This window comes from Trichoplusia ni, chromosome 23, assembly GCF_003590095.1.
Source record: "Trichoplusia ni isolate ovarian cell line Hi5 chromosome 23, tn1, whole genome shotgun sequence".
NCBI classification, from domain to species: Eukaryota; Metazoa; Arthropoda; class Insecta; order Lepidoptera; family Noctuidae; genus Trichoplusia; species Trichoplusia ni.
In genome coordinates, this window is record NC_039500.1 from 3,815,100 (window position 1) to 3,842,515 (window position 27,416).

The 27,416-nt window shown below is 39.0% G+C and overlaps 3 protein-coding genes across 8 annotated transcripts; 2 read left to right on the forward strand and 1 right to left on the reverse strand.

Moving 5' to 3' along the window:
* The first annotated feature begins 72 nt into the window (after positions 1–72).
* Positions 73–21,623, forward strand: LOC113504910 (protein RRP5 homolog). The gene is made up of 21 exons (XM_026887417.1): positions 73–289; positions 374–517; positions 800–955; positions 1,233–1,380; positions 1,958–2,077; positions 2,471–2,631; positions 3,329–3,436; positions 4,139–4,276; positions 4,543–4,675; positions 5,451–5,639; positions 14,551–14,636; positions 15,048–15,197; positions 15,834–15,953; positions 16,250–16,333; positions 16,461–17,441; positions 17,785–17,997; positions 18,308–18,436; positions 18,779–18,991; positions 19,387–19,426; positions 19,794–19,959; positions 20,920–21,623. Exons 1-21 carry the CDS (start codon positions 215–217, stop codon positions 21,077–21,079), a joined length of 3,714 nt encoding a protein of 1,237 aa, XP_026743218.1. The 5' UTR covers positions 73–214; the 3' UTR covers positions 21,080–21,623.
* Positions 21,624–21,846: 223 nt separating this feature from the next.
* LOC113504912 (N-alpha-acetyltransferase 80) lies at positions 21,847–25,231 on the reverse strand. 4 transcript variants are annotated; one of them, XR_003401590.1, is made up of 4 exons: positions 25,139–25,231; positions 24,295–24,924; positions 22,986–23,138; positions 22,348–22,600 (listed from the first exon to the last, which is right to left on the reverse strand). XR_003401590.1 is itself a non-coding variant. In XM_026887425.1 (3 exons), the coding sequence occupies exons 1-3, from the start codon at positions 23,863–23,865 to the stop codon at positions 22,476–22,478; spliced, it is 243 nt and encodes an 80-aa protein (XP_026743226.1). In that variant the 5' UTR covers positions 23,866–24,128; the 3' UTR covers positions 21,847–22,475. The 4 variants fall into 4 exon arrangements, 3 of the variants coding, with proteins under 3 accessions (XP_026743226.1, XP_026743225.1, XP_026743222.1); XM_026887425.1 differs by lacking the exons at positions 24,295–24,924; positions 25,139–25,231 and adding an exon at positions 23,862–24,128 and having other exon boundaries at positions 21,847–22,600; positions 22,986–23,099; XM_026887424.1 differs by lacking the exons at positions 24,295–24,924; positions 25,139–25,231 and adding an exon at positions 23,862–24,128 and having other exon boundaries at positions 21,847–22,600.
* LOC113504911 (EEF1A lysine methyltransferase 1) lies at positions 24,994–27,363 on the forward strand. Of its 3 annotated transcripts, none has more exons than XM_026887419.1 (4): positions 24,994–25,091; positions 25,817–25,978; positions 26,374–26,524; positions 26,945–27,363. In XM_026887419.1, exons 2-4 carry the CDS (start codon positions 25,826–25,828, stop codon positions 27,286–27,288), a joined length of 648 nt encoding a protein of 215 aa, XP_026743220.1. In that variant the 5' UTR covers positions 24,994–25,091; positions 25,817–25,825; the 3' UTR covers positions 27,289–27,363. The 3 variants fall into 3 exon arrangements, with proteins under 3 accessions (XP_026743220.1, XP_026743219.1, XP_026743221.1); XM_026887418.1 differs by lacking the exon at positions 24,994–25,091 and adding an exon at positions 25,404–25,496; XM_026887420.1 differs by lacking the exon at positions 24,994–25,091 and having other exon boundaries at positions 25,855–25,978; positions 26,361–26,524.
* Positions 27,364–27,416: the final 53 nt, after the last annotated feature.

Sequence of the window (27,416 nt, forward strand, 5' to 3'; positions counted from 1 at the left end):
ATTGCATCGGAATTCGAATTGTACCGAAACGCCCTACCTTAACAATCATAGTTAACAATAAAACGTAAATAACCTCAAAAAGTCATGTGTAAACATATCAGATGGTATATATTTGGCAGACGTGATTGGATCGATCGAGGCTAGAGTGCCTAGAGTTTTTAAAGTGTGACTATAGCTGTTATTGTTATAAAACTCATATCCTATTGTATTAAATATGGCAGACACAGAGGAATACTTTCCACGAGGTGGAAAAAAGCCCACAACTACATACTTCAAGCAAAGCGCTAATGTAAGGGCCTAACTAAACCTATAGTGAATTACAAGTATTATATTGTATGAAAGTTATGGTCCTTGTATTGATTTTGTACTTTAGTTTCTAGGTGCGCCTGAAAAAGGAGAAAAGAAAAGAAAGAAGCTAAAAAAGCCGGCTGATGGTGACGATGGTTATTTATCTGATGAAGGAACGAAAGAAATCGATATTGCATTCAGGCATTGCGCTCATGGTCTCAGCTACAAGGTATTTTAAAAGAGCCATCTACTCAAAATTAAATTAATAAACTTAACAAATAATATTATTTAATAAGGCACTTGAATAAATTATTATATTTAGTATTGTGCAACAGCCATGCAAGGCATCTACAGTTAAGTAAAAATAGTAGTTTGCTGCCTCTTTTTTTCAATTAATAAGAAAGCTTAAACATCTTTCATATCATGAAGTTAAATCACAGTTTTCAGATTTAATTTCCTTAGTGTTGACGAGTTGAAAAGAAAACATCACACAATATTTTTTTTTTTTCAGACGGTTAAAGAAGGTTTGTTAATATTAGGTAGGGTTAAAGATATTTTTGACACAAAGCTTGTAATCAGCCTGCCATGCCGCCTCATCGGGTCCGTCATGGCGTGTCACATCAGTGAAGCATACAATAAATTACTAGAAGAGTATGTTAATGACAAGGTAAGTGAGTTCTGACTTATTTATTTAAAACCCATGCACAAAGTAATGTTGTGAATACATATTAAAATTCAGATTTTAAATTTTTTGTTTATGATTTCCTCTTTAAAACTATACCATACAAAATAAAATGAAGCAATTGCTTGAAAGAACCCTTTTAACTAAGTAACATTTAAAACTTATTCATACTTTTTGAATCCAGCCGTCCCTAAATTCTATCTCTTATTTCTAAATAAAAAAACAATTACTGATTATTGAAACTTTTGTATTCTCCGTCCAGTCAGAAAAAATTGTGGAATTGGATAAGATGTTCCGGCTCGGTCAGTATGTAGCCGTGAAGGTGTTAGAGGTGCAAGGTGTCAGTCTGATGCTGTCCATGATGCCTCAGCATGTAAACGGACAGAAGACGCATGTAGACTTACAAAAGGGTAGGTACATGATGTTTTCATTGGGCTAAGTCATTGCCTCATCTTGTCAAATTGCAAGACACAAAGAGGCCCCTTGTTAGCTAATGAAAAAAAAATACTCAAAATTCAATGCATCATTATTTATTCTCTTTGAAATTTTCGCGATGTTCAGTATTTCAATTGGAATGTATTTTGAGACAAAAGACACAGTGTGGACTGTCTTACGAAGGTAAAATTCAAATGCTTGCATTGCAATCCTTTGCCTTTTTAAATGGTTGAATTTGCAACTTGGAAGTACCACACCTTATTGTAAAATTACTATGGTTGTGGAAACGCGACTCAATACATAGCATAGAGTGTCTTTCTTCCACACCCACAATTACATTACTTTCAGACGTGGTGGTATACCACCTTTTATCAGATTATTTAACTACTCTTAGGCCAAATACCTGCATCAATCAATCAACGCAGCCTCCAGTCCTCTGCTAGAAATAAGCTGAAAATATCGAACTATTTACATTGCGTTCCTCTCCTGTACTACTAGTATTATTAAAACATTCAAAACCATTCAAATTTTTAAGTATATTTTCCATTTTAGGCTCACTCATTCAAGCTGCTGTGTCGTCAGTTGAGGATCATGGATATGTGATGGACGTTGGTATCGACAACACGCGAGCGTTTCTACCCAAAAGCAACACAAACCCAGAGATAGAACTAGGTAATTATGACAGTATTCTTATATATTGATACTGAAATCCTGAATCAGATACAGAATATTTTATTTGTTAAACATATGTAATTCACATACAGTTGTTAGGAGGTTTAATTTGGGCGCTATTTGAAATGAATTATATTACTTGAATATAGGTTTCATGCAGTGTTCCAATGAGTTGAAATAGTTGGTCTTTTTGTTACTCCTAAATATTTTTTCGACTAAAACACTCTAGCCAAATTAGTAAACGAATTAATAAAAAATGGTTTTTATTCATCTATCCCATACAAACATACGCTTCTTCATTCTACAATGTAAAAAAATATTAAACTATCTAAGCCTTCTATGTGGTCATAAAGTTTAGTTATTTATCTATTAACTAAGAAACTATTATTGTAGATGTGGGCATGATCTGCTGGTGCAGTGTGAAGGCCGCGCCCTCAGCGGCTGGCGGCGTGGTGACGCTGTCCAACGAGCTGGTGGCGCTGCAGAACTCCTGGCTGCGGAAGTCCAACGCCGCGCTGCTGCCCGGCTCGGCACTCGATTTCTTTGTCGATACGGTACTTAAAAATTAACAGATTAACAACTTAGGCAAGATAGTAGGCAACATAGATGTTAGTAAACTTCTTCATTTTTAACTGGGTGGGTGTTCTCAAAAGGTAAAACTAGAAACCGAACTCTATTACTGAGACTCCGCTGTCTGACCGTCCAACCGTCCGTCGCCATCCTCTCATGAACCTTGATAAGTAGACAGTTAAAGTCTTCACAGATGATGAATTATTACTGCTGTCAGACTATTACTGATAAAAAATCCATATAATAAAGATCGTGTATAAGTATCGCTTATTACAGTGATAAAGTTGATAGATGTGTTTGGTATACCCAACCGATTAATCGATAAAAAATAATCCAGTTTATTTAACCTTCATTCTTGTTCAATATTAATGAAGAGGAAAACCAATTCACAAGTGACGCCAGTCTTTTTTTTTAAACGACTCCCGCACTAAGGAATTGATTCCTTATGTCGCGGGGGTTTTACAAACATGTGATTTGTATCACATGCACAAATTGTGAATCACACAAATACTTGGCCTACGCGGGGATCGAACCCGCGACACGTCGTGCACAGTGGGTTTGGCGTGATGACCTCAACCCTCCGGCTATCCGTGCAGTCAAGTCATTTCGGATCACATTATATTTTAGATGTTACTGTACAACCATGTCTAACTATAATGCTAACAAGATGCTTGTATGTAGCCACTGGAGAACGGCATCGAGGGTCACGTGTTCGGAGACACGACCGCCTACATACAGCGGCAGCACGCCGACACCGTCAAGGGGAAGAAACCAGCTCTCGGACAGAAGGTACTCATTATACTAGCATATAAGTCTTGGAAACCAATTTATTCAGAGAACTCCAAGAATTCCAGGAGCAGCAATGATGGGCATGTGTATCAGGCTAACTTATTGCCTATGCATATCAGAATTATCAGAAAATTACATATTAAAACAGTTGCTGGAATTTAGACCTGCAACTATGTGCATAATAATTCAATCTTTGAAACCCTAGTTCACATAAATACTTAGACCTTTGTTTAGTCCTAGCTACCGCATTAGGTTAAGTAACCTGTAATGGTAGATTAATTTGATAATTACATAAAGAAATAAATATAACCAGATTCTTTTCTACAATCTCAATATAATGGCTAACAGAGATTTGTGGAAGAAGGGATGGGAGTTCTTCGTTATGCAAACCCTAATGGATGTCACAAAAACACTAATGCAATATATAACTGCCAAGCAAATGTCTTTCTTTCACCAAACATCATTAATTTTCTATCCCATGCTCTCTCCCTACCATGTAAAGGATTTCAGAACATTCAAGTCATTTGCACAAAGACAGTCAATTTGAGGATAAGCTTTCGTGGATCACACAAACGCCAGTCTCATGTCGGGATTGAACCTGCGACAATCACGCACAATTTAGCTTGGCGATCTTTCTCTTTTGCCTATCCTTACACGCCTATATGTTCCTATCATATACTGACGTTCTACCATATGGTTTAGATTCGCGCGCGCCTTCTATACGTGATGCCGACGAGGAACACTCCGTTCCTGACCATGAAGGATATCTTCGAGTCCACGTACCCTGACCTCGCCGCCGAGCAGACCCTCAAGGATGGAGACATCGTCGATGAAGCGCAGGTATGATAGCCTTCCCTAAGCAAACCCCAACTGATGAGTTCTTTATGACATTCAAAAACTGACTGTAAATCAATAATTATAAAGTCCATAATTCATTGGCATCGAGAATACACTATCGTTTTGCTATTGCTTTCAAACAATTGTGATCATTATATCAAAAGCCATAGAGTTCGTTTTTAATGTCATGGAAATATCTGTTGCTTGCTTAGTACAACGATGTCAAAAGTCCTGCTGTAAGGCCTATATTACATGTACTGTTCTTCCAGGTCCTGAAGATCACAGGGCGTTCGATACACTTCCGTCTCGGGAACGGCTGCTACGGCACCATGAGCCTGAAGCGGATCCAGGTGGACGAGGACCTGACTGATGAGGAGGTGGTCGCCAAGTCTTATCCTATTGGTAAGTAAAGCACTCATAAATGCTGGGAAGGGTATCGCACCAACACCATTAACAAAAATACTTAGATTACGTATTCATATAGTGCATTGAAGCGAACAGGATTTTATAACATCGCACAATAGACTGTAACTCATTGACTGAAAGTTCACATTAACTAGAAGCCATTAGCCGAGAAGCCAGATGGGAATTTTTGCACTTTATGTCTATAGCCTTAAAGACATTTTTCCAGTATCAATAAATCTGCGTTAGGCTCACCCTGTTTGCGCTTGACACTTATGCTACAAGCTAGTCAAAGGACACTGAAAAAAAGTCCTTTTTCTAAAAAACAAAAATTGACTAACATGAACTGCTTTAAATTTGTACAAAATCGAGACATTACGCGTAAGCTTCATTCATTGTATTTTGATCAATTGATGACTACAAAACGAACACTGAAAATGTCGTCATCATCCTTATTGGCGATTAACTTAACCAGCGTTGTAATAAATGACTGAACGGATAGCCGAGTGGTTGAGGTCACCACGCCAAAACCACTGTGAGTGTAGTGTCGCGGGTTCGGTCCCCGCGTAGGACAAGTATTTGTGTGATCCACAAATGCTTGTTCTGAGTCTGGGTGTCTTTGTGCATGTGATTTGTATGTTTGTAAAACCCCCGCGATACAAGGACTAAATTCCTTAGTGCGGGAGTCGTTTTTAAAAACGTTGTGTTGTCACAACACGGACACAATGGCGATTCGTATAACCAGGTTTCTAATAAACGTGCGTTGTGTGTGCAGGCAGCCGCCACAAGGTCCGCGTGTTGTGCTATAACCTGTCGGACTGGGTGTACTCGGTGAGCGACGAGCCGGGCGTGCTGGCGGAGCAGGTGTTCAGCCGCGCGGGGCTGGCGCCGGGCCGCCTGCTGCCCGCCAGGGTCGCGCGCGTCGCGCCCACGCATCTGCTGCTCAGCGTCGGACGGGTCACCGGTATGTACTCAAATACTCTATTATTTATTGCACTTCATGTGTTACAAGGGATGTGTTACACTTCATGTGGGACACAGTGGACTAGATAAAAAAGAATGTGTTACAAGGATGGTAAAAAAACAAGTTAAATATACAATGTACCCATTCGGGCACGCAAAAGTTAGAAAAGATGTAACGTAGGTTCTAGGCAGATAGGCTTGTGAGAAAAAAATGGTTACAAATAGATTAACAATTTATTCTTAAAAAAAACAAATAGTCGGTTGAGCTGGGGGTGGTTTTAAAATATCGAGCGCGCGAGGAATTGAAGGTCGCAAGAGAAACACCACTATCCTGCCTCAGTATCCGGATGTGTAGGGGTCCGCGGTCTCCTTCCCGGGTAGCAGCTGACCGACGGAGACTCAAGGGCAGGCAAGGTCTTCGGCAGGAACGTTTCTAATCCTGACGGTCGATAGATGACGGCGTCAAGGACATTAGGCAGGAACGAAGAGGAAGAAGAAGAGTAGAAAACGCAGCCTCGATGGCTTACAAGTACTTGAGCTGGAACTGGAAGCTTGAAGCTGGAGACTCAACTTGGACTTGAACTTGAACTTGAACTTGAACCCTGGAATTCGGTAATTGGTAACTTTAGAAATTGACCGAATCCAGTCTGTTACTGCGGCATCCCGTTAGCAACACAACATACTAAAATGGAAAGCGGTGATTCAGCACTAAGTAGCTATCGAGATGGGGCAGTCTAGGCAGCGTGGTACATTAGCTAGCAAAACTACATGACGTTGTTAATTGTAAGATGAATAACAGCTATTATGAAAGTAGTTTCATAATTAATACATCTTATGCAATAAATTAATAGCAGTGTTATTAGATTTCGGATTTAAGAGAAGGATATGCTATAATAAAAATGTCGTTGTAAGTTTAAAATGGTTGACCGTCATGACACGGCCAAGGTTAACCGTTCCAAAGGTCAATGCAAATTGTAAAGTCGGTAAACACAATATTTAAAACTATAGGTCAATTACATTTTAGAACACGACAGATAACAGTTTAAATATCTATTAAAGGTTTGCAACACTATGATGGTGAAAGTATTAAAAGCAATTAATCGTAGCACAATGATAATTTTAGCAAGTCATGCATTACTTAAATCTAGCGATTATTTGTAAACGTTTTGCAACACTCACCCGATATGGGGTTCACTGAATTTAATTAGTCTGTAGATATATTTAAAGTTTTATATTTTAAGTGGCCGGTATTAGGGCCTTACTGTGAAAAAAATAGAACTCGAGAGTACGCGCTCAGCTGTTCGCGGTAGGTCGGTAATAATCCTTTCCCCGGTCGCACTGGCATCGGTGGCTCGCGTGACGCGTCGCTCGCAGTTTGAACGGTGGAAGGGGTTCGGCCAACGGAACCGGTTTCCGAGACGTGAGTTCGGGCGTGCGGCGCGTTCCAATATAAAGACGAGTGTTTTATAGAATTTCAACTCGATACACTCGTAAGTATCTATAGATTCAAAGAAATTAGAGTATAAAAACGTACAACGTTACAGTACCCCCCTCTTTAGGGTAGGATTTTTCCTAGGGAAAATCCGCTGCTACTGCTACTGAAAGCATTTGGTTCACGCTACACTATCATTCCTATCCCTTTCACCCATCCTCTTTTATTCATTCATCTTTTAATCAGCAGCTGACACTTTAGATCCTGTGCCTTCCGCACGCTATCATTCAGAGTATTCTGCATATAACGCAAAACACCCACGCGAACCGAACGTAGATCTTATGAGAGTTTATTATGCAGTGCAGTCTACATATAACCAATGGATGATAGATAAATATAATGGCAGATATTAATATAGATAGGAAGTGTATGGTTTTGGCTTACTTTTGGAGTCACCAGCCGCTCCTGCATAGGCTTATTTAAACAGTTGCAAACCGCTGTGTAGAGTGTAATGTGTAGGAAGATGTGTATAAGTTATCAATGGTGTAGGGCCATGATACCAATAAAAGAAATCATTGGGGTAGAACCAAGATTGCTTTCTTACTACGGCAGTAGGGCCGATAGTAATAATATAGAAGCATGAATGGGGTAGACCAACAGTGTAAATAAGGAAATAGTAAATAGAAGGAATGGTTCATATGTAGTGGCAGTGTATAGGTAACTGTATCTGTATTGTATATAGTTAAGGTAGTAATCCATTTTAGCCCAATTTTAGGCACTAGATAGGCGACATTAGATTTAGATTTTTATTTATTTTAGGGATAAGTTATGTAAAAAGTAGTTTTAGTTTAAATTAAATTATTTAAAATATTTTAGTTTTCAGTTGTTCCAAGCAATGTACCATATATAGCTAAGTTTTGTCATTCTTTGTAGTTAATTTGTTTCAGATCTTTAATATGCCATTCTCCGATAGATTTTCCAGACATATCAGCTAATTCATAAACTAGTGGTGATTTTTTATTGACTACCTTACATTTAATGAATTTAGGGGCTAATTTTTTATTAAAATATTTGTCTTTGTCGCTTTGGTAGAAAGTTCGCTTCCAGACAATATCACCTAAATTGTATTCGGCAGGTTTTCTTCGTAAATTGAATGACTGACAGTTTCTAGTATGGGCTTGCAAAAGAGCTCCTTGTACTTTGTTGAAGATAGTAGCTAAATAACCTAGATTTTCAGCATACGAATCACGTGGTTCAAATATGATATCGCTGTCGAATTTACAGTCCCTGTAATGAGTACCACAACTAACCAGTTCACGACCATATACTAAAAAGGAAGGCGTGAAACCAGTTACTTCATTCACGGAGCTGTTAATAGCAAATTGGATTTTAGGTATAATTAAATCCCAAGTACGTTGATCGTTATTTATGAAAGTTGACAGAGCAGTCATTATAGTTTTGTTATACCTTTCAACGGTATTTATGTGAGGCGAGTATTTCGGTGTAAAATGTAAGTTTGGTATGTTGTACTTAGCTATTAAGTTCTTTAGAGTAGCGCTAACGAATTGTTTGCCGTTATCGAGTATGATAGTAAATGGGATACCGTGTACCAAAAATACGTTATCTTCAAGAATTCTGGAGATTATGTCAGCATTAGCTCGTTTAATAGGGAAAAGCAAACAGTATTTTGAAAAACAACAGGTTACGACAAATATGTAAGAATTTTGTTTCTTGGTAACCGGTAGAGGTCCAACAAGATCAATACTAAGCATCTGAAAAGGTCTGTAACAAGATTTGGGTTTACCCATGTGTCCAAGCGTTGCGTGATTTTGGTGTTTGTGGGCTATGCAAGTGTCGCAAGAAGTTACTGCTTTGACCACATCCGCATACATACCGGGCCAGTAATATTTTAGTGATAGTCGTTTAAAAGTTTTAAAAATACCAAGATGGCCACAGATTGGCTCAGCGTGATTTTTAATTATAATGTTAGTTCTATCCTCAAGAGGTACCACTTCTTTCCATTCAAATTCTTTGGTTAGTGGATTAAGACTCTTTTTAAAACGAAAAAGTTTATTTTCTGATACCTGATAATCAAGAAAGGAAGTTGGAGAATTTAAGCAACCATTATAAACACTTAGATACCACGAATCTGAAGTTTTGGGTATAGCATTATTGGTAGAATGGTCACTATCAATGGCTGATACGGGAGTTGAACGCGATAGAAAATCAGGTACGACATTTTCTGAACCACGACGGTGTTTTATTTCTAAATTATATGCCGACAGTCGAACACCCCAGCGAGCCAAACGACCTGTAGGATTATTTAATTTTAAAAACCATTTAAGGGCAGAATGATCCGTGAATACCGTTAGCTTTTGGCCATTTTCTACATAGCAACGCCAATGTTCAACTGCTAAAAGAACTGCAAGGGCTTCGCGCTCTGTTGCACTATAGTTGCGTTCTTGTTTGGACAATGACTTGCTCATGTATGCTATGAGTCTTTCCTCGCCTTTTATGTCCTGAGTCAGAACTGCACCGATACCGTAGTCACTCGCGTCGGTGTGAATTTGAAAGGGTTGGGAATAATCTGGGCATGAAAGAACAGACGCGGACACTAAGCAGTCCTTTAGTTTAGTAAAGGCAATGTGAGCTTCCGTAGACCATAAAAATGGGGGAGCTTTCTTGCTTTGTGAGGTTAATTTGTTCAATGGTGAGGCCAAGGAACTGAAGTTGGGAATGAACCTGCGGTACCAAGAAGCTGCGCCTAAGAAGCGACGAACTTCTTTCCTATTAGTCGGGGTAGGATAATTTTTAATAGCTTCTACTTTTTCAGGGTCAGCGTGTAAGCCGTTAGCATCCACTATATAACCTAGATATTTCAGTTTATCCCTGAAAAACTGACTTTTCTTTAGATTTATAGTTAGATTCGCAGTTTTTAGTTTATTTAACACAAGTAGTAATAGAGAAATATGTTGCTCAAAGGAAGACGAGACAATAATTATATCATCTATGAAGACGAAGACCCTATGCTCAAATTCCGGTCCATAGAACAAAGCATCTACCAAGCGCTGTTGGGTAGCCGGTGCGTTAGTGAGACCGAACGGCATAGACTTAAATTGATAAGTGCCTCGCGACGGAATGTAGAACGCGGTCTTACACCTGTCTTCCTGCTTAATTAGAATTTGCCAAAAACTTTTTGACAGGTCTAGACTTGATAGGTATTTGGCGTCGCGTAGGTTGTCGAGTATCTCGGATATATAGGGCAAATTGTAGGCATCTTTTTTAGTGACGGCATTTAATTTCCTACTGTCAAGGCAAAACCTAAGCTCACCATTCTTCTTAGGTGTTAGTAGTACAGGGGATGACCATGGGCTTTCAGCAGGCTCAACTACATCATCTTTTAGCATCTCATCAAGTTGCTCCACTAATATGCGTTGCTTTTCCGGGGACATTCTATAGTACCTTTGACGAATGGGAGCAGCATTCCCAGTGTCAATGGAATGTGTTATTAAGGCAGTACGACCTAGACCTCGTTCCTCGTATGAAATTTCCCGGAATTGAGAGATGATATTATCTGCTGTTACTTTCTGGTCTTCCGACAGGTGAACATAAGACTGTAGATATTCCGATCTCTCTGATGCCAATTCAGCTAATTGAGCCTCTGATGGGTTTAGGAATAAAATTGAGTTTAAGTAACTAGGAAATAAACCAAACTTACGCCAAAAGTCCATGCCTAGAATTAAGGAATTTTTAACTTCTGGTATAATGTGTACGTCCAAATTATGAGTCTGTTTTTCAAAAGTGAAAGGTAATGTAATAAAACCTATAGACGCAAGTTTTTGTCCACCTGCTGCCGCGAATGTTAAAGGTTGGCTAATGTTCCATGTGGTAGTAGAAGCTAGAAAACTCTTATGGGCGTCGTTTCCCATTATAGTGACGGCAGAACCTGTGTCAAGTAGTCCAGTAATAGTTTTACCTTTAACTCTAACTGAAACGTAAGGGCGTGTAAAGTCTATATTATTGTTATGGATTGTAGAAACGGTATAGCAAGAAAAGAATTTAGAAATAGTACTAAGCCAATTATCCCAATCAGTCTTATCAAAATTCGTGCTATTATTACCTTTACTACAACCCTTGATACTTAGTTTTTTTGATCAGTCTGGCAATTAGGACAATCTGGAAACTTAACGCCTTTCTTCCCACATTTGAAACATATAACAAAGTGTGGCTGTTTACATGAACCTAAAGAGTGTGAATTAGATCTACACCTTGGACAATATCTATGCTTATTCATGTTCTCAGACTCTTGTCCTATTTCGTTAACTTGTATATGATTGTTAAATGATTTATTTGGTTCAAAAGTAGTTTTAGGTTTATTATAATTATAGTTATTAGAGTAGTTAGGTTTATTAAATTTATTATTAAAATTATTATTACTAGAATTTTTAGAACTAGCGTACTTTGTATAGGCAAACTCAGGTGCTAAAGTGTCAGGTGTAACCTTGGGAGGTTCGCAAAACTGTTTAAGCCTAGACTGTATATTTTCATAATTCCTACATAGTTTCTGCAAGCTTCTAATATCAGTGATATCAGAAGAAGACGCTAGAGTACTTGCATAACAGGGCCTAATATTGTGCAGTAAGATCTCTAACTGATCCTCTTCAGATAAAGATTTGCTCAGTCTCGAAAACATACCACGCATAATAGAAATGTATATAGTTATGTTTTCTAGTTCACCCTGCGTACGAGCACGTATTTCGGCAAGCAACCTATAGTCGTAGTCGTTTTGACTAAAATCCTGCTTTAGTAAAACTACGATCTCATCCCAAGTTTTAGTGTCATTTTTAATACACCTATACCAATGCAGAGCGTCATCGGTAAAAATTTCAAATAAGTACGACACAATATTTTCTTGAGGGATACCCCTACTTACTATAAATTCATCCACTTTTTGAATGAATGCTCTAACGCAGGTTTTTCCGGAGTATTTTAATTTACTTAACTCGGAATGAATCTTGCGCTCACAAGTGACAATCACGTTACTCAGTTCAGGTACCGCCTGTGTCGGACTAGCAATGTGGGTAGTTTGAGATTTTGGTTTTAGTGAAGTTATCTCCTTATATTGTGAGTTAAAATTAGTACAACATACTTTGTATGTCTCTGCTACATCGGAAGTCGAGTGATTAATCCGATTCAAGCGATGGTAGATATGGTGAAGTAAGGTTTCCGTGCGAAAAAATAAGTTTTTATCGAATTTGGATTTTAACGATACCAAATTATTGTGAGATTTTAACAAGGACTCATTAACCGCTTTCAAATCTGAAATTGGATCTAAATGTGACTCTAAGATGTCCTCAGAGGGTAATGTTAAGGATAATTTAACTATTTGTTTCCTAAGTTCGCTAACGGAGTCACCACCAGTACCACCACGAACAGATACCTCGTAGTCCAGTTCAGCTTTTTGTAGCGACAGAAGTTTAATAGGATAAGACATCTTATAAAAAAAAACGCCGCGGAATGTGTGTTGCAAAACGTATAAAACACGATACACAGTTACAACAAAATTAAAAAAAATAGGACAACACAAAAATAAATGCAAAATCAGTAGTTAGGCAGTCTACCAATATGTGAAAAATTAAAATATACAATGAAAATATAATGAGGGTAGGTACTCAAAAAATTCACAATTGGTAGCCTGTGATTAATTTTAGCACAACTGTAAGAAAGCCGACACCAAGAAATACTACAAAATGATAAGCTCACAAAAACTCAACACGGCTCGATATTCTACCTTCCTGGGCGCCACTGTAACGTAGGTTCTAGGCAGATAGGCTTGTGAGAAAAAAATGGTTACAAATAGATTAACAATTTATTCTTAAAAAAAACAAATAGTCGGTTGAGCTGGGGGTGGTTTTAAAATATCGAGCGCGCGAGGAATTGAAGGTCGCAAGAGAAACACCACTATCCTGCCTCAGTATCCGGATGTGTAGGGGTCCGCGGTCTCCTTCCCGGGTAGCAGCTGACCGACGGAGACTCAAGGGCAGGCAAGGTCTTCGGCAGGAACGTTTCTAATCCTGACGGTCGATAGATGACGGCGTCAAGGACATTAGGCAGGAACGAAGAGGAAGAAGAAGAGTAGAAAACGCAGCCTCGATGGCTTACAAGTACTTGAGCTGGAACTGGAAGCTTGAAGCTGGAGACTCAACTTGGACTTGAACTTGAACTTGAACTTGAACCCTGGAATTCGGTAATTGGTAACTTTAGAAATTGACCGAATCCAGTCTGTTACTGCGGCATCCCGTTAGCAACACAACATACTAAAATGGAAAGCGGTGATTCAGCACTAAGTAGCTATCGAGATGGGGCAGTCTAGGCAGCGTGGTACATTAGCTAGCAAAACTACATGACGTTGTTAATTGTAAGATGAATAACAGCTATTATGAAAGTAGTTTCATAATTAATACATCTTATGCAATAAATTAATAGCAGTGTTATTAGATTTCGGATTTAAGAGAAGGATATGCTATAATAAAAATGTCGTTGTAAGTTTAAAATGGTTGACCGTCATGACACGGCCAAGGTTAACCGTTCCAAAGGTCAATGCAAATTGTAAAGTCGGTAAACACAATATTTAAAACTATAGGTCAATTACATTTTAGAACACGACAGATAACAGTTTAAATATCTATTAAAGGTTTGCAACACTATGATGGTGAAAGTATTAAAAGCAATTAATCGTAGCACAATGATAATTTTAGCAAGTCATGCATTACTTAAATCTAGCGATTATTTGTAAACGTTTTGCAACACTCACCCGATATGGGGTTCACTGAATTTAATTAGTCTGTAGATATATTTAAAGTTTTATATTTTAAGTGGCCGGTATTAGGGCCTTACTGTGAAAAAAATAGAACTCGAGAGTACGCGCTCAGCTGTTCGCGGTAGGTCGGTAATAATCCTTTCCCCGGTCGCACTGGCATCGGTGGCTCGCGTGACGCGTCGCTCGCAGTTTGAACGGTGGAAGGGGTTCGGCCAACGGAACCGGTTTCCGAGACGTGAGTTCGGGCGTGCGGCGCGTTCCAATATAAAGACGAGTGTTTTATAGAATTTCAACTCGATACACTCGTAAGTATCTATAGATTCAAAGAAATTAGAGTATAAAAACGTACAACGTTACAAAGATTAAGAGGGCTGAATAACAATTTAATCCGATCAAAATCTAGACAAAGGCAACACAGTTTGTAGATTAGTCACAAATTGTGTTTCCAAGCGGCTTCAAAAGCAAATTTCTCTTTTCGTCTGTATTTCGTTTTTCTTATGTTTGTTAGTATAGTTACTTTAATTATTAAATACTTTTACTAAATTTTACTCTACATATTATACAAGTCCAAGCGTTTCCCGGTGACATCCTAGTCCACATGTAAATTGAAACATATTTGACTTTCTAAAAATCCTTTTCAAACAATATCACTTCTTTCAGGTTACGTGTCGCAAGCGCACATGACAGACACGGGAATTGTCGAGCAAACTAAAAAGACAGTGTCCAATCTGTCGAAGAAATTCAAGGCAAGTTTTAGAACTTTATTGTAACGCAATTTTTTACTCTTTATCTCTAACCGTGTTGATAGTATAAAAATTAATTGACTGACCCAGCAAAAGTTGTGTTTTGCCATATGACAAAAAAGGGCATGGAAAAAAAACAGATGTCCGATTCTCAGACCTACGTTATATGAACCTACCTATATAGAATCGGTCAAGCCGTTTCGGAGGAGTTCAATTAAACACACCGACAACTTTATATATTAAGTTAGCTAATTGGCCAATTGAAGTACAATATCAAATACAGACACAATTTAATTATCCAAATCTGAAAAGGCCAAAACAAGCAAGTCTCGACTTTTTGCTTCAGGAATAAGATTCAAAATCCCCAAGACATCCAACTATATTGAAGTTTTTCCTTAAAATATGTTGTACCAGGTGGGTCAGGAAGTCACAGCCCGTGTCCTGGTGTCGAACCCGCGCGCGCTGTTCCTGACGCTGAAGCCGGCGCTGCTGGACCCCGACCTGCCCCTGCTGTGCAGCTACAGCGACGCGGAGATAGGGAAGGCATACACCGGCGTCATCAAGGTACACACACACAACTTCTAGCTTATGTTTATATTCAATTTTTACCTGTAACTAGTTGTTTCCCGCGGTTTCACCCGCGTAATACCCGATCTCGTGGTTATGTTACATCTTTTTTTTTGTTCTCACCGTTTAAACCTTCCCTGGACTGCTACGAATATTTCAGGACTAAAATAAGCCAAATATTTTCAGCCGTTCTCGAGTTTTAGCGAGACAACGAACAGCGATTCATTTTTATATATAAGAGAGATGTAATCTATTAAAGCCTTGACGCAAAAAGAGGGGTCTTGTCTTGAAATAAAGGTTAATTATGTGCAAATATTCTTAGAGGTGTTTGATAAATGTCGTTTGAGTTTTAAGAGTTTTTGGTGGTAAAACTAGGAAAAAATAACCAAACGTCTGCAAATATAAGCGAAGTTTGGACTCAAATGAAACCGCACTGAATTAGAATCTTGTTTACTCAAGAAAGAGGATTCGGTTGATGAGGAAGTAATAGTGATGGGTATCCCGGAAAACAGGAACCACCGCACTCTGTAAACTGAAGTCCACGCGGACGGAGAAGCGGGCAACTGCAAGTTAATGAAGTGTAGAGTGCATGTAAGTAATGACCCTGTAAATACCCCATTGTTTGTTACCCAGACGATACGTGACTACGTGTTGGTGTCGTTCTTCAACGACGTGCTGGCGTACGTGTCACGTCAGTACGTCACGCGCGAGCCGCTTGAGGACCTGACGCAGGCCTTCCATCATGGACAGATCGTAAGAACAATAATAACATAAACCATTCATCAAAAAGTAATATAAAATGGGTTTTATTTCATCAACCTAGCCTCTTCCCTATTTTGGGGTCGTCTTCCAGTCTAACCGAATGCAGCCAAGTACCAGTGTTTTACAAGGAGCGCCTGCCTATCTGACCTTCTCAACCCAGTTACCTGGGCAACACGATACCACTTCGTTAGACTGGTTGTAAGACTTCCTAGCTTCTGACCACCCGTAATGATTGACAAAGATGTACTAATAACAGGCGACCGATTTTGACCATTATGTGTTGACAGGTAAAGTGCACGATCTTGAAAGTGGACGTGGAAGCTAAGAAGATGGTCGGCAGCCTCACAACGGCCCCATTCTGGCCGAACGCGGTAAGTTATACATCATCATCATCATCAGCCCCTTTCCGCCCACTGCTGGACGTGGGCTCTCTCATAAGTATAAAAAACTGAAAATTTCCGTTGCATAAAAATATAATGTATTTTTCTGTTCATTTAGAAATTATCAAACAAAAATAAGTCAAAACAAAAAGATCACGTGGCCAACAAGAAACCCAAAACTAAAGATGCTAAAGAAGATAACGTCCAGGACAAAGACCAAGAGACAAATACAGAAGAGTCCGGCGCAGAACTTGAGAACAGCAAGAAAAATAAACGAAAAAATAAAACAGTAGCCGAGGAACAAGAAGAACCAGCTAGCAAGAAGAAAAAGAAAAACAAACAAGTTACAGAAAATACAGAAGATGAAAAAGATACACAAGAAGAAACACAGACAAAAGATAAAAAGAAAAAGAAGGACAAACAAGTTAACCAAGATTCAGGAAACGAAAATGTTTCTACAGCAGAAGAAACTCAGGAAGACAATCAATCAAGAGACGAAGCGCAGTCATCTGAGAGTGACGCCATCAACACTGACGTCATCCGAGCTCGCATCGAGCGTCACGCCGAGCGGAACGCGGCCCTGCTGGACAACACTAACTGTAGTGATGTGCCGAGCTGCAGGCGACGAGTGGCCATGCTGGTGAATGCCGTCAACGTCGCTAAACACCGCCTTAAGAAAATCGACTATAAAATAAACCGGCTCCAAGTTCTGGGCCTAGACGCCACTAACATACACCTCCATACCGCCTTGTTCGCGGAAAAGGTTGTCTTACAAGAGAAAGTCAGCAAGTTTCTAGATGCTCTGGCAGTTCTTCAGCAGAAACTGAAGGAACTGGAGCATAAGAAAAAAAAGGAAAAAAAAGTTAACAGCGATGAAGATAAAACTGTTAAAACTAAGGCAATTAAGAAGGAAGATAAGAAAGTCGTTAATGTTAATGAAAAGTCGAAAGATTCTGTAAAAGATAGTAAGTTGGAGGTGAAGGTGGTGGAGAGTCTGGAGCCGGGGTTGGAGATGCCCAGCGCTAAGGAGTTCTGGTCGGCGAGCGGCGGGGGCCTGCCCGCGGCAGAGGCCGCCGACACCAGCAGCAGCGACGACGAGGTCAGTAGCGCGACGTGCCATGCACGCGGAGACAGCTAGAAATATGTAGGAGTATGAAAATACAAGGTCTTTAGTCAAGTTTGATCTTATTTTAAACACGATAGAATAGAACTATTTTCTCTTTGTTTTCGAATTAATCAAGCATTGGAAATGATGGATGTACTGAACAATGTTTAGTTCTTCCATAGCTGTCGTACAATGAAAAATGGTATGTGAAGACTAAAATGCTTTTCAGTTTGTCTATTGATTTCCCGCAACAAGTTTTATATTCCCATTCATGGAAATGGTATACCCTCTTCCTGTTCTAAACCATTTCATTTTATTACATAAACTTAATTTTTAGGAAGAAAATCAACCAAAAAAGAAGCGTAAAAAGCTATCAGTAGCCGAGAAGGTGGCTAAAGCAAGAGAAGAGGAAGAGAGACTGCGGGAGTTGGAGCGCAGAGCGATAGAGAGTGAGTCACAGCCGCGCTCCAGCGAGCAGTTCGAGCGCGCGCTGCTGGCCAGCCCCAACTGCAGCCAGCTGTGGATCGCGTACATGGCCTTCCATCTGCAGGTACATACTTTTGCTTCCCCTTAGGGCATTACACCCCAGATAAGCCCTAACAAGGTCCCTACTTAGTACCTCATACCGTCAGCATATATGCAGGTATAACAAACTCTCATAGAAAGTATACTCAAAAGCCTGTCCTATGCTTACTGTAAATGAAATATTAGATGCCTTCCGCAAAAATACATCAAAATAGAATTACTTCAAATTTCTAAACATCATGTCCATCATGGATACACACACCTACTTCCATTATTTTTTTAATTTCGAATAGCTATGAATTTGAATTGGTATTTTTAATTAATTCACTTTGCAGGCGACAGATATTGAAAAGGCCCGCAACGTCGCCAGGAAGGCGCTCAGCACCATTTCTTTCAAAGAGGAGCAGGAGAGGCTCAATGTGTGGGTCACGCTCATCAATCTGGAGACCAGGTTTGGAACCAAAGTAAGTAAAAATCGGTGATTCTAGAAATAGCTCTCCATAGGGCAGAAATTACGGACGAGACGTGTTGGCAGCTCGTTTTTTTACTGTGATTTTTTTATGTTTGTTATTTCGCTGTTAATATTGCCTCCGCTGGGATATAAAACTGAATTTTAACAACGCTAAAAATCGAGAATGCCTCATACGAAAAAAAAAATGTTTTCATTTCAAATAGGCTTTTTTCCAGACACTTTTATTCTTCTAATAACGCAGTTCCATAATGTCATTCCCATGGAGAAGAACCGGCAAGAAACTATAAGTTAGTTGCGTAAATCTTTAAATTCAACAATCATTTTGTAAATCCAGGAGTCCCAGCAGAAGACATTGGAAGAAGCTCTTCAGATGAACGACCCATACACGATCCACTGCAAGCTGCTGGACATCTACGTGGAGTGCGGGAAGGCGCAGGAGCTGGCGGCGCTGGTGGAGCTGATGCTGCGCAAGCATCGGCGGCCCGGAGTGCATGTGCGGGCCGGGGCCGCCTGCTACCGCCTGGGGCTGCTCGACAAGGCGCGACAGGTACGCCGGGGACACGAGCAACAGACAAAATGTTCTAAACTACAAAAACAGCTACGGAACAATGAGACCCTAGACTTACCTGTTTCTTAACCGACAGTATTATGTTAACCTTTTCTTCCGGATGGGAATTTATCAAATGACTTCACCTGCTTTGGGTTGAGAAGAGGCAGGCATCACCTCTAATAACCCTCTGACCTTGCTGACGTCTCTTTGAGGTGCCGTCCGTGAGGGGGTGGTCCTGATCGCGCGGTGAGCTACCGAACACTCGCCATCCAAGCCCAAGCATTATGTGAACTCTCCACAAATGTATTTATTTTCTATCTTTCGTGTCGAGTATTCCAATCACAATACATCTGAATAAAAACTACTTACGTTTTAAAATCCTTTTTGTGCAGGTGATGCAGAAAGCGATCGCCGTCCTCGATAAGAAAGAACGTAAGTTGTCTTTACTTCTCATAATAAATGGTCAACTTGTAATTTCATTGTAATTTAAGGCAAATTAATTTCAAACATCTAAGATCCTACTTGAAGTTTGTATTTAATTTCATCTGACCTTTTATCCGTGAGCAAACCTTGTTTAATTTGCCCAAATTCTCGGTTTCTGAGCTGAAATATGAAAGTACATTGTATGACTGCGTAATAAGCTGGTCTAACAGATGGTAGACGGCTAAAGGAGTTCTACTATAAAACGAAACCGCCTCTTTAGCAGGACCTCTTTACTTTCGAATTGACGTATACGTTAGTCCCAAGAAAAGGAAGTAAGGTAAGCGAGTAGTCGTGTGACCGGTGTTGTGGTCCCCAGACGTGGACACGCTGGTGCAGTTCGCGCTGCTGGAGCGGGACGCGGGGCAGCGCGAGCGCGCGGAGGCGCTGTTCGAGCAGCTGCTGGGCGTGTACCCGCGCCGCAGCGACGTGGCCGCCGCCTACATGCATCTGCTGCACAAGGCCGGCGACACAAACAGGCTGCGGTAACTTATTGTTAAGACGGGCGAATCCTCATGGACACCCACTCGTGCTGCTGGGGAGTTTGTTGCACCGTTTCTTCTCTCACAGCAAAAGCACTTAGGAAGCGTGATGGGTGGTCGAAACTGGGTGCTGTCTAATGTAATCTGACCTTCAAAAAGTGCTACTTAGTAGCCTAATTTGAATTAATAATAAATAAATGCGGACAACATCACATACATTGTTCTGAACCCAAAGTAAGTTGCTGAAGCACTTGTGTTATGGAATTCAGATACAACGAAGGTACCACAATGAATTAATGAATCATTAATGAATTTTGATTTTGATTAACTCCCTCGGGGAACTACATGGGTAGTGTCAGTCTCTTACTGACTAAACCTGAACCGCCGTGCTACGTCATCCGCGTTTTTGTGTCGGGGTATGGCAATGCGTTGCAATCTTTCATACACCAGGTGACTTACCCTGACTCCTTAACAGGAAGTCGTGGGTTCGACTCCCACCCAGGACTCATGTTTATGTGATAAGCACGATCATTTGTTGTGTCTGGGTGTGATTTATCTATATTATATATGTATTTAAAAATAAATAAGTATGTTTATCAGTTGACTAGTACTCATAATACAAGCTTTCCTTTGTTGTATGAAAGTAGTAGAATATTATTATTATTATTTCAAAATGTCGACGTAAGCCAACATGGCTTGTTATGTTTAATATAAACTTTTTCAAGAATATTGTTCTCTTTATGTATCCTGGTAATTATAATAACACACGGCCATTATGTATCACAATTTTTGCATTAGTTAACATGTTTGAAACATGAGACAATGATGATAAAAATCTTGTAATAGGTTGAGGTTTCAGAATTACTGTGGCTGATAATATTAAATATCTGAGTCTCATATCACAAGTATACTTACTATTCTATATTTTACTTGATAAGTGTTAAGACCATCATCTTTTCGCAGGCAAGTTATGGAACGGCTGACGTCACAGCAGTTGCCAGCGCGAACCATGAAGATCCTGTACAAGAAGTGGTTGGAAGTGGAAGAGAGGATCGGAGACCAGGCCCAGATCGACAGCATCCGGCAGCGCGCGCTGCAGTACGTCGAAAAGGCGAAGTTCTAACTGGAGATACACAACGTGAACAGAAGCTCCCCATCACCGAGTAACTTCATACAATTGTGAACGTGCAATAATATTAACTGTAATTGACAGAACGTGATGTCATTCCCATGCTTATAGTAACGTTTACACTTGTAGGAGTGACACTTCAAGATACCAACCGTCTATTCCAGGGTAGGCGAACCTTTATGCATCAACGTGCCACTTTTTCTAAAAAAAAAGTTTAATGGGGTCATTCGCGTGCCATCAAATAATTTTGACTTTCTGATTATTTGGAAAATAATAATTATAAATACTATCAAATTGATCGTCTTAAAATACCTAATTCTGCGACGTGCCATTGGCAAAATATTGACAAAATATAGTCTACCCTGGTCTATTCCATACTTTACTACCTTCAGGACTTCCATAAGAGGTCAAATTTTACTACATACACTAATGTAGAGTTTGTTAGTAAATCCATTTGTAATCATACACTTTTCGTCTGTAGCTGATGATAATAAACAAATTTCCTCTCTAAATGTGAAAATTAAACATTTTGTAGACATCCCATTTTTTTTACCTACGTAAGGTTGGAAATAAATACTTAGCAAAGTTTAAAATATCATAATAATGGCTATACCTATATTGTAAAGGTACTTTAATAGTATTGTTTTAACAACAAAAATATAAAACCAACTTCAAATAAAAAAACTACATACTGATTTTTTTTTGAAACCAAACGACAGCTTTTGCTCGTTAAATGAAGAAAGATTAAAAAATATATATCAAAGTAAAGAAAATACAGTCAAATCGAGAACCTCCTCCCTTTTGATGTTGGTTTAAAGGGTAAAACAAATATGGAATCTTAAACTTGGTCTTTTCAGACAAATATGAATGAAATGTATAGCAAAATCTAAATTTACGTTAAAGTAGCACTTTTTGAAGAAAAAAAGAAACAGATAGTACCCCATATGTCCCAGGCATCACCACTCCCTAAAGGCCTAACTATAACTGCTCCATAGTATGTTGTAAATAAATTTATTTCAGTAAAATAATTAATTTTGTAATTTATCGTATCTATTCGTACACTCATCGAAATTGTTTACCTTTTCTAAATACCTAAACAAATGTAGTTGAGTAGTTGACATTGCAATAGCGGAGGCCCGAATTAATTGAAGATTTATGACAAACGACTACCCTGTGAGGGATTTATTATGAGACGGACACAAACACGTCATACTTAAAACAGCAGGTCTTTTTGCGTCGGGTATTAAAAAAAAACTTGCATAAAAATGAAACAGATATTAATTTAATAAAACATACACGTGTATTTGTTCTACAGTTAACTTGTACATAAATTGGCCAATTGAAAAGAAACATAGTATAACCTCAGGTTAACAGTTTTCGTAGCTTGGTTCTATTTTTTTCTTCCACAAACCGCTTTCGGCTTTATCTCCGATGTTTTCTTCTTTGGAGCCCCCTCCATGCTCATACTTCTGAGCATCTTTGTTACTTCTTTTTCGGCCTTAGAAACACTTTTAGCTGAAATCAAGGTGACTGTTACATTAAGTAGCTGTAAGAATGGTAATGGGATATATTAGCTGCACGGATAGCCGAGTGGTTGAGGTCATCACGCCAAACCCACTGTGAGCGACGTGTCGCGGGTTCAACTTTCATCCCCGCGTAAGACAAGCGTTTGTGTGATCCACAAATGCTTGTTCTGAGTCCGGGTGTCTTTGTGAATGTGAGTTGTATGTTTGTAAACCCTCCGCGACACAAGGATTAAATTCCTTACTGCGGGAGTCGTTTTTTATAAAAAAAAAAACTTATGCTACATATTTTCCTGGATGGTACACAGTTACTGTCCGATGTTATAGTTGCTAACCATCGCTTATCGATATGTAAAATCTGAGAGAAATGTGTTTACCTGTTTTCTGATTGTTTTGATAGCTGGTCTCCTGGTAGTGCAGTTCCCGATATTGGATTGAGACATCCCGCAGGTGAACTTCGCTGCGCCCACTAGCCACCTTGCGCTCAGCAGCTGACGACCGACAGCGAGAGTTAGACATTCTATGTCGATCTACAAATAAGTTTATGTTAAACAACTGTTTTGTACAAGTTTTCTCTTATATTCAGTACTTTCTTAAGACGTAAGTTGGCGAGACTAACACTTAAATACTCACATGCTCATTTTATTAATTTTATATAAAACACTTGAAACTGATACTTAGATCTTGGATACTTAATAGATAAGATACTAAACAAGTGCTTGCTATAATAAACAATTAGGAAGGTGATGCACTTCAATGCGATTGCGCTCATAAACGTTTACTGCGTGAAATACGTAATAGAGTTGCCACACATCGTATGACGGAATTCCCAGACTATTGTGCTTTAATCTAGGGGCAAGGCAGTGCCCCAGCCAAGGCTTGAGCAAAAGGGATAATATGATTGTTTTTTTTTCTACGGCATTATTCAGTCAGGCACATGTGGCCAGAAGTCTCAACAGATAGAGAGATCTGGAAGAAAAAGGAGTAGGCAAAAACCGACTTGCTTCAGCCCCAAACGGCTCAGCCTCGAATTGACTTGGCGGAGCGGGGTCTGGCCGTCCCCATCATTGTCCGCATTCCCGTAACGGTTGAATCGAGGTGAGCTTCCCAGAACTTCACAATGTTAGTTACTAGCGTAGGAATTAACCGCAAGGACACTTTCACACAATTGACAGATCAAATAGAGGTTTCGAGGTTCAGAGGGTACTTAATATATACCTACATCACAGTAAATATGAACGTTTCGTTTTTACCCATTAGATACTGAACGTTAAATTCTTTATGATGTCAATTTTTCAACCGAATTTCGTCGCGCGACGTATTTTGTTCGTTAGCCATAGCGAATTAATTGGTTTTTGTCTGCTTGTGGCTCACTCCGCTCTTGTTTATCCAGTGTACTCTGTATTTTAATTATTATTGGGACGATTTATTAATAGGATGTCAGCACGGTGGAGTGATGATCTGCGCAAGATGACTTGCAGGGCTGGATGCGAGCAGCCGAAGATAGATCTCGATGGCGTGCAATTGGGGAGGCCTATGTCCAGTATTGGACGAGTATGGGCTGATGATGATGATGATAATAATGTCATAAGAACTGTGTAATAAATAGGTAGTATTACTTAATGGCCACACTCAATTGACTTAATAAACTAAATCTAAAACTAAACAAAAAAAAACATAACTTACTGTTTTTTTTTAATTAAACATCTACAAATACTTAAACATATAGGTCTTAGTCGAAGTTATCGTATTGTTCATCGCCAAACGATCAGGTTTTGGCATCGGTGGAGGCGGCGGGGGCTGCGGTCCTGCTTGCGTATAATTATTTTCTGGCACTGAATTTTGAATCTTATTACTAACGCATTGAGGTGTATTATACGTAATACCAGTACCATAAATAGATACTGGCGGACACTCTTTGTATCCCAACTTAGCATAAAATGCTTCCTGTCCTTTTGTAGACAAGTGAAGCATTTTTAACTTCAATACATCTGTACAGTACTCCTCAACTTGTCTCATCAGGTAACTTCCTAATTTTCTACCACGCATTACTTTACTTATAACTACTGTTTCTATAAAACAACTCTCGGGTATGCTGGGGATAGCCGTTAATTTACAGTGACCCAATAAATGTTTTGCATCGTTAATTAGAATTAAACTGGTAGGAAGATTGTTGCACGATGCTTGTAGTGACATCATTCGGGCTGTCTCACTGCGAGGCCATTCATCGTTTATTAATTCACAGCAGGGTTTCAAATATTGGGGATGCTCGTGTAAACGTAATACTTTTAGGTTCCCTTGCTCCATGTTCTTGTCCTGAAAACAAGCATGAGTCTAATATTAGCTGTGCAGTCATATTTTTACATCTGTGGATCCTCACTTAGAACCTCAAGGATGTTATTGTCAGTGTCAGATCGATTACGTTTAATAGAAACGTCAAAATCAGCTTTAAGGTTATAAAACTAAAAAGTATATATTCTTATGTATGTTCCTATTCTTTTTTGTAAAAATATTTTCATTAAATACTTACTAGTTAAATTATATCCATCTCTGAAGCTATTATTCACACTAGCGCAATGTATACGATTTTAATCTTGGGTTTTTTCGAAACATATTGTGCGTCGTGTCGCTTGGCACTAACTAACCTATTTATAGCTGTCACATTCACATGCTAATGCTAACACCGGCTTACACAATAAGCTATCTCTATAAATACAATATTACTATTGTAGGCAGCCATCGATGATAACGACCATATTTCCATTATTGAAGTAGGGTCTTGTGATGTTGAGCCACAGTTCTGAAAACTATTCAATTCACAAAATCAATTCATTTGTTGCCTTACTATTATGACTATATTGGAAGGATGATTGGAAGAGATTTATAAAGTAAGATAGGTCCAGGTTATCTTCAATAGTTCTTTATTTTTTTACATATATCAATATTTATTGACAAAATCTATGAAATTAAATATAAGGCTAGAATTATACTAAAATTTTGGCGCGGCTTCTATTTTGGCACTGCCGTTGGATAAAAAGTAGCCTTTGTTAATGTAGGGGTTAAGCTATCTGCACCCCAACCCAAACCCTCTCAAACATTCATCTTGATAAGATTAGTATAAAGTTTTAATTATTTAAAAGATAGTTATAATATTACAATACCTATAGAAGACACTAGACACAGAATTTCAATAAGAACGGTTTTACAGATCCTAATAATGGAAGATGATGATGATGTGCCAAGTCTGTCTGCAGAGACGTTTGCAGCTCTGCAGGAATTCTATGCTGAGCAGCAGAAGCGGCAGGAGATCTTAGACAAACTAGAAGGTGACAATAAACTGAATGAGAACATTCTGTTTGATGAAAACTGGGTATGTACTCAGATAATACGCATAATCTATACAAAAAGTAATCTGCACTACTAAAAAAGTTCACTTGGTTAGGACTCAAAAAAAAATAATAAACAATGTTAGTTTATCTGTTTGGCTAAAAAGTAGGTGTAAAAATAAAATGTACCACTGAAATAAATTAAGTTGTTTATTCATTTAATGTCTTCGTTTTCAAAGACACTAAGATTCCGATTTTCAAAAATCTTAAAGATTGTTAAACTTTTTTGGTTACTTTAATGGATCATAGTGAATAATTTATAGGAACAAAAGTAATTTACATGGTTATCCTTCTTACTCAAGAAAAAGTAGTAATAATGAGTAAATTTCTGCATTACAAATATATACCACACAGTTCTTTATACAGGGTGATGTTTCAGCAACTAAGTCAGTTCTGGTATGATGAGGCGACAGTGCAGGCTCTGGTGAAAGTAATCGACGCATCCCTGGCTGACGGCGGGCGGGTCGCGCTTATCTCCTGTCCCACCCTGTTTGTACCCGTCAAGAGACAGATAGGCGACCGTGCTACGGGTATGTCTTCTAATAGAATGATTCACTTTCCAACATTATAACTGATATATTTACCTATTTTTAAATAAATTTCCCCCTGTCGAGATAGATACATTAATAATAAGTGCTCTGTAATATAATTGGTTGAATAATTCATTGATTATGAACTGTGTGTGCACCTTTTACATCATTTTCCCACGTTTTTACACACTCACTTTCTTGTTTGTATGTTTGCTTTACTCAACTCTCTCTTTACGTAACTCAATTTTGAGGCACTTCCCAATAAGCTAGCAGACTGAAATTTTCAGGATAGCTTCAAACCCGATGACAATTCAATTTAAAAGTATAAAAATGGCAAACCCATTTTGATACAATTTTAATGGATTGACATTTAAAACGTGGGTATTTAGGTGTTTTAACTCTAAATTTTATTTTTTTCAGTAACACTTCTCGAGTATGACCGGCGCTTTGAGGTCCACGCGCCAGACTTCGTGTTCTACGACTACAACAGCCCTGAGAAGCTGCCTCCTGACACTCTCGACTCATACGACCTAGTGGTCGCAGACCCGCCGTTCCTCTCCGATGAATGCATCACCAAGACCTCAGAAACGATTAAGCTAATGGCCAAAGACAAGATAGTAGTATGCACGGGAGCGATAATGAAGGATAAAGTGCAAAGCCTTCTCAATTTAAACCTGTGCAAGTTCAAACCACATCATAGGAACAACTTGGCCAATGAGTTCTCGTGTTATGCTAATTTTAAATTAGACGACATTTTGAGTTGACAGCCTTAGGACTTGAAGTGTGTATCTTTAATTTGTAAGTTAAATATAGGTCTGGTGCATTCAGAATATTTTAAAGATGCGTTTCAATTATCATTCCTGTACATTCACATTGGAGGCTATTTAAAAAT

Coding starts and splice junctions, on each gene's coding strand:
- LOC113504910 (XM_026887417.1), top strand. CDS start 215: ATGGCAGACACAGAGGAATACTTTCCACGAGGTGGAAAAAAGCCCACA. Junction 956..1,232: donor AAGAGTATGTTAATGACAAG/GTAAGTGAGTTC, acceptor TTCTCCGTCCAG/TCAGAAAAAATTGTGGAATT. Junction 17,998..18,307: donor ACATGGCCTTCCATCTGCAG/GTACATACTTTT, acceptor TTCACTTTGCAG/GCGACAGATATTGAAAAGGC.
- LOC113504912 (XM_026887421.1), bottom strand. CDS start 24,915: ATGGAGCAAGGGAACCTAAAAGTATTACGTTTACACGAGCATCCCCAA.
- LOC113504911 (XM_026887419.1), top strand. CDS start 25,826: ATGGAAGATGATGATGATGTGCCAAGTCTGTCTGCAGAGACGTTTGCA. Junction 25,979..26,373: donor TTCTGTTTGATGAAAACTGG/GTATGTACTCAG, acceptor GTGATGTTTCAG/CAACTAAGTCAGTTCTGGTA. Junction 26,525..26,944: donor GATAGGCGACCGTGCTACGG/GTATGTCTTCTA, acceptor TATTTTTTTCAG/TAACACTTCTCGAGTATGAC.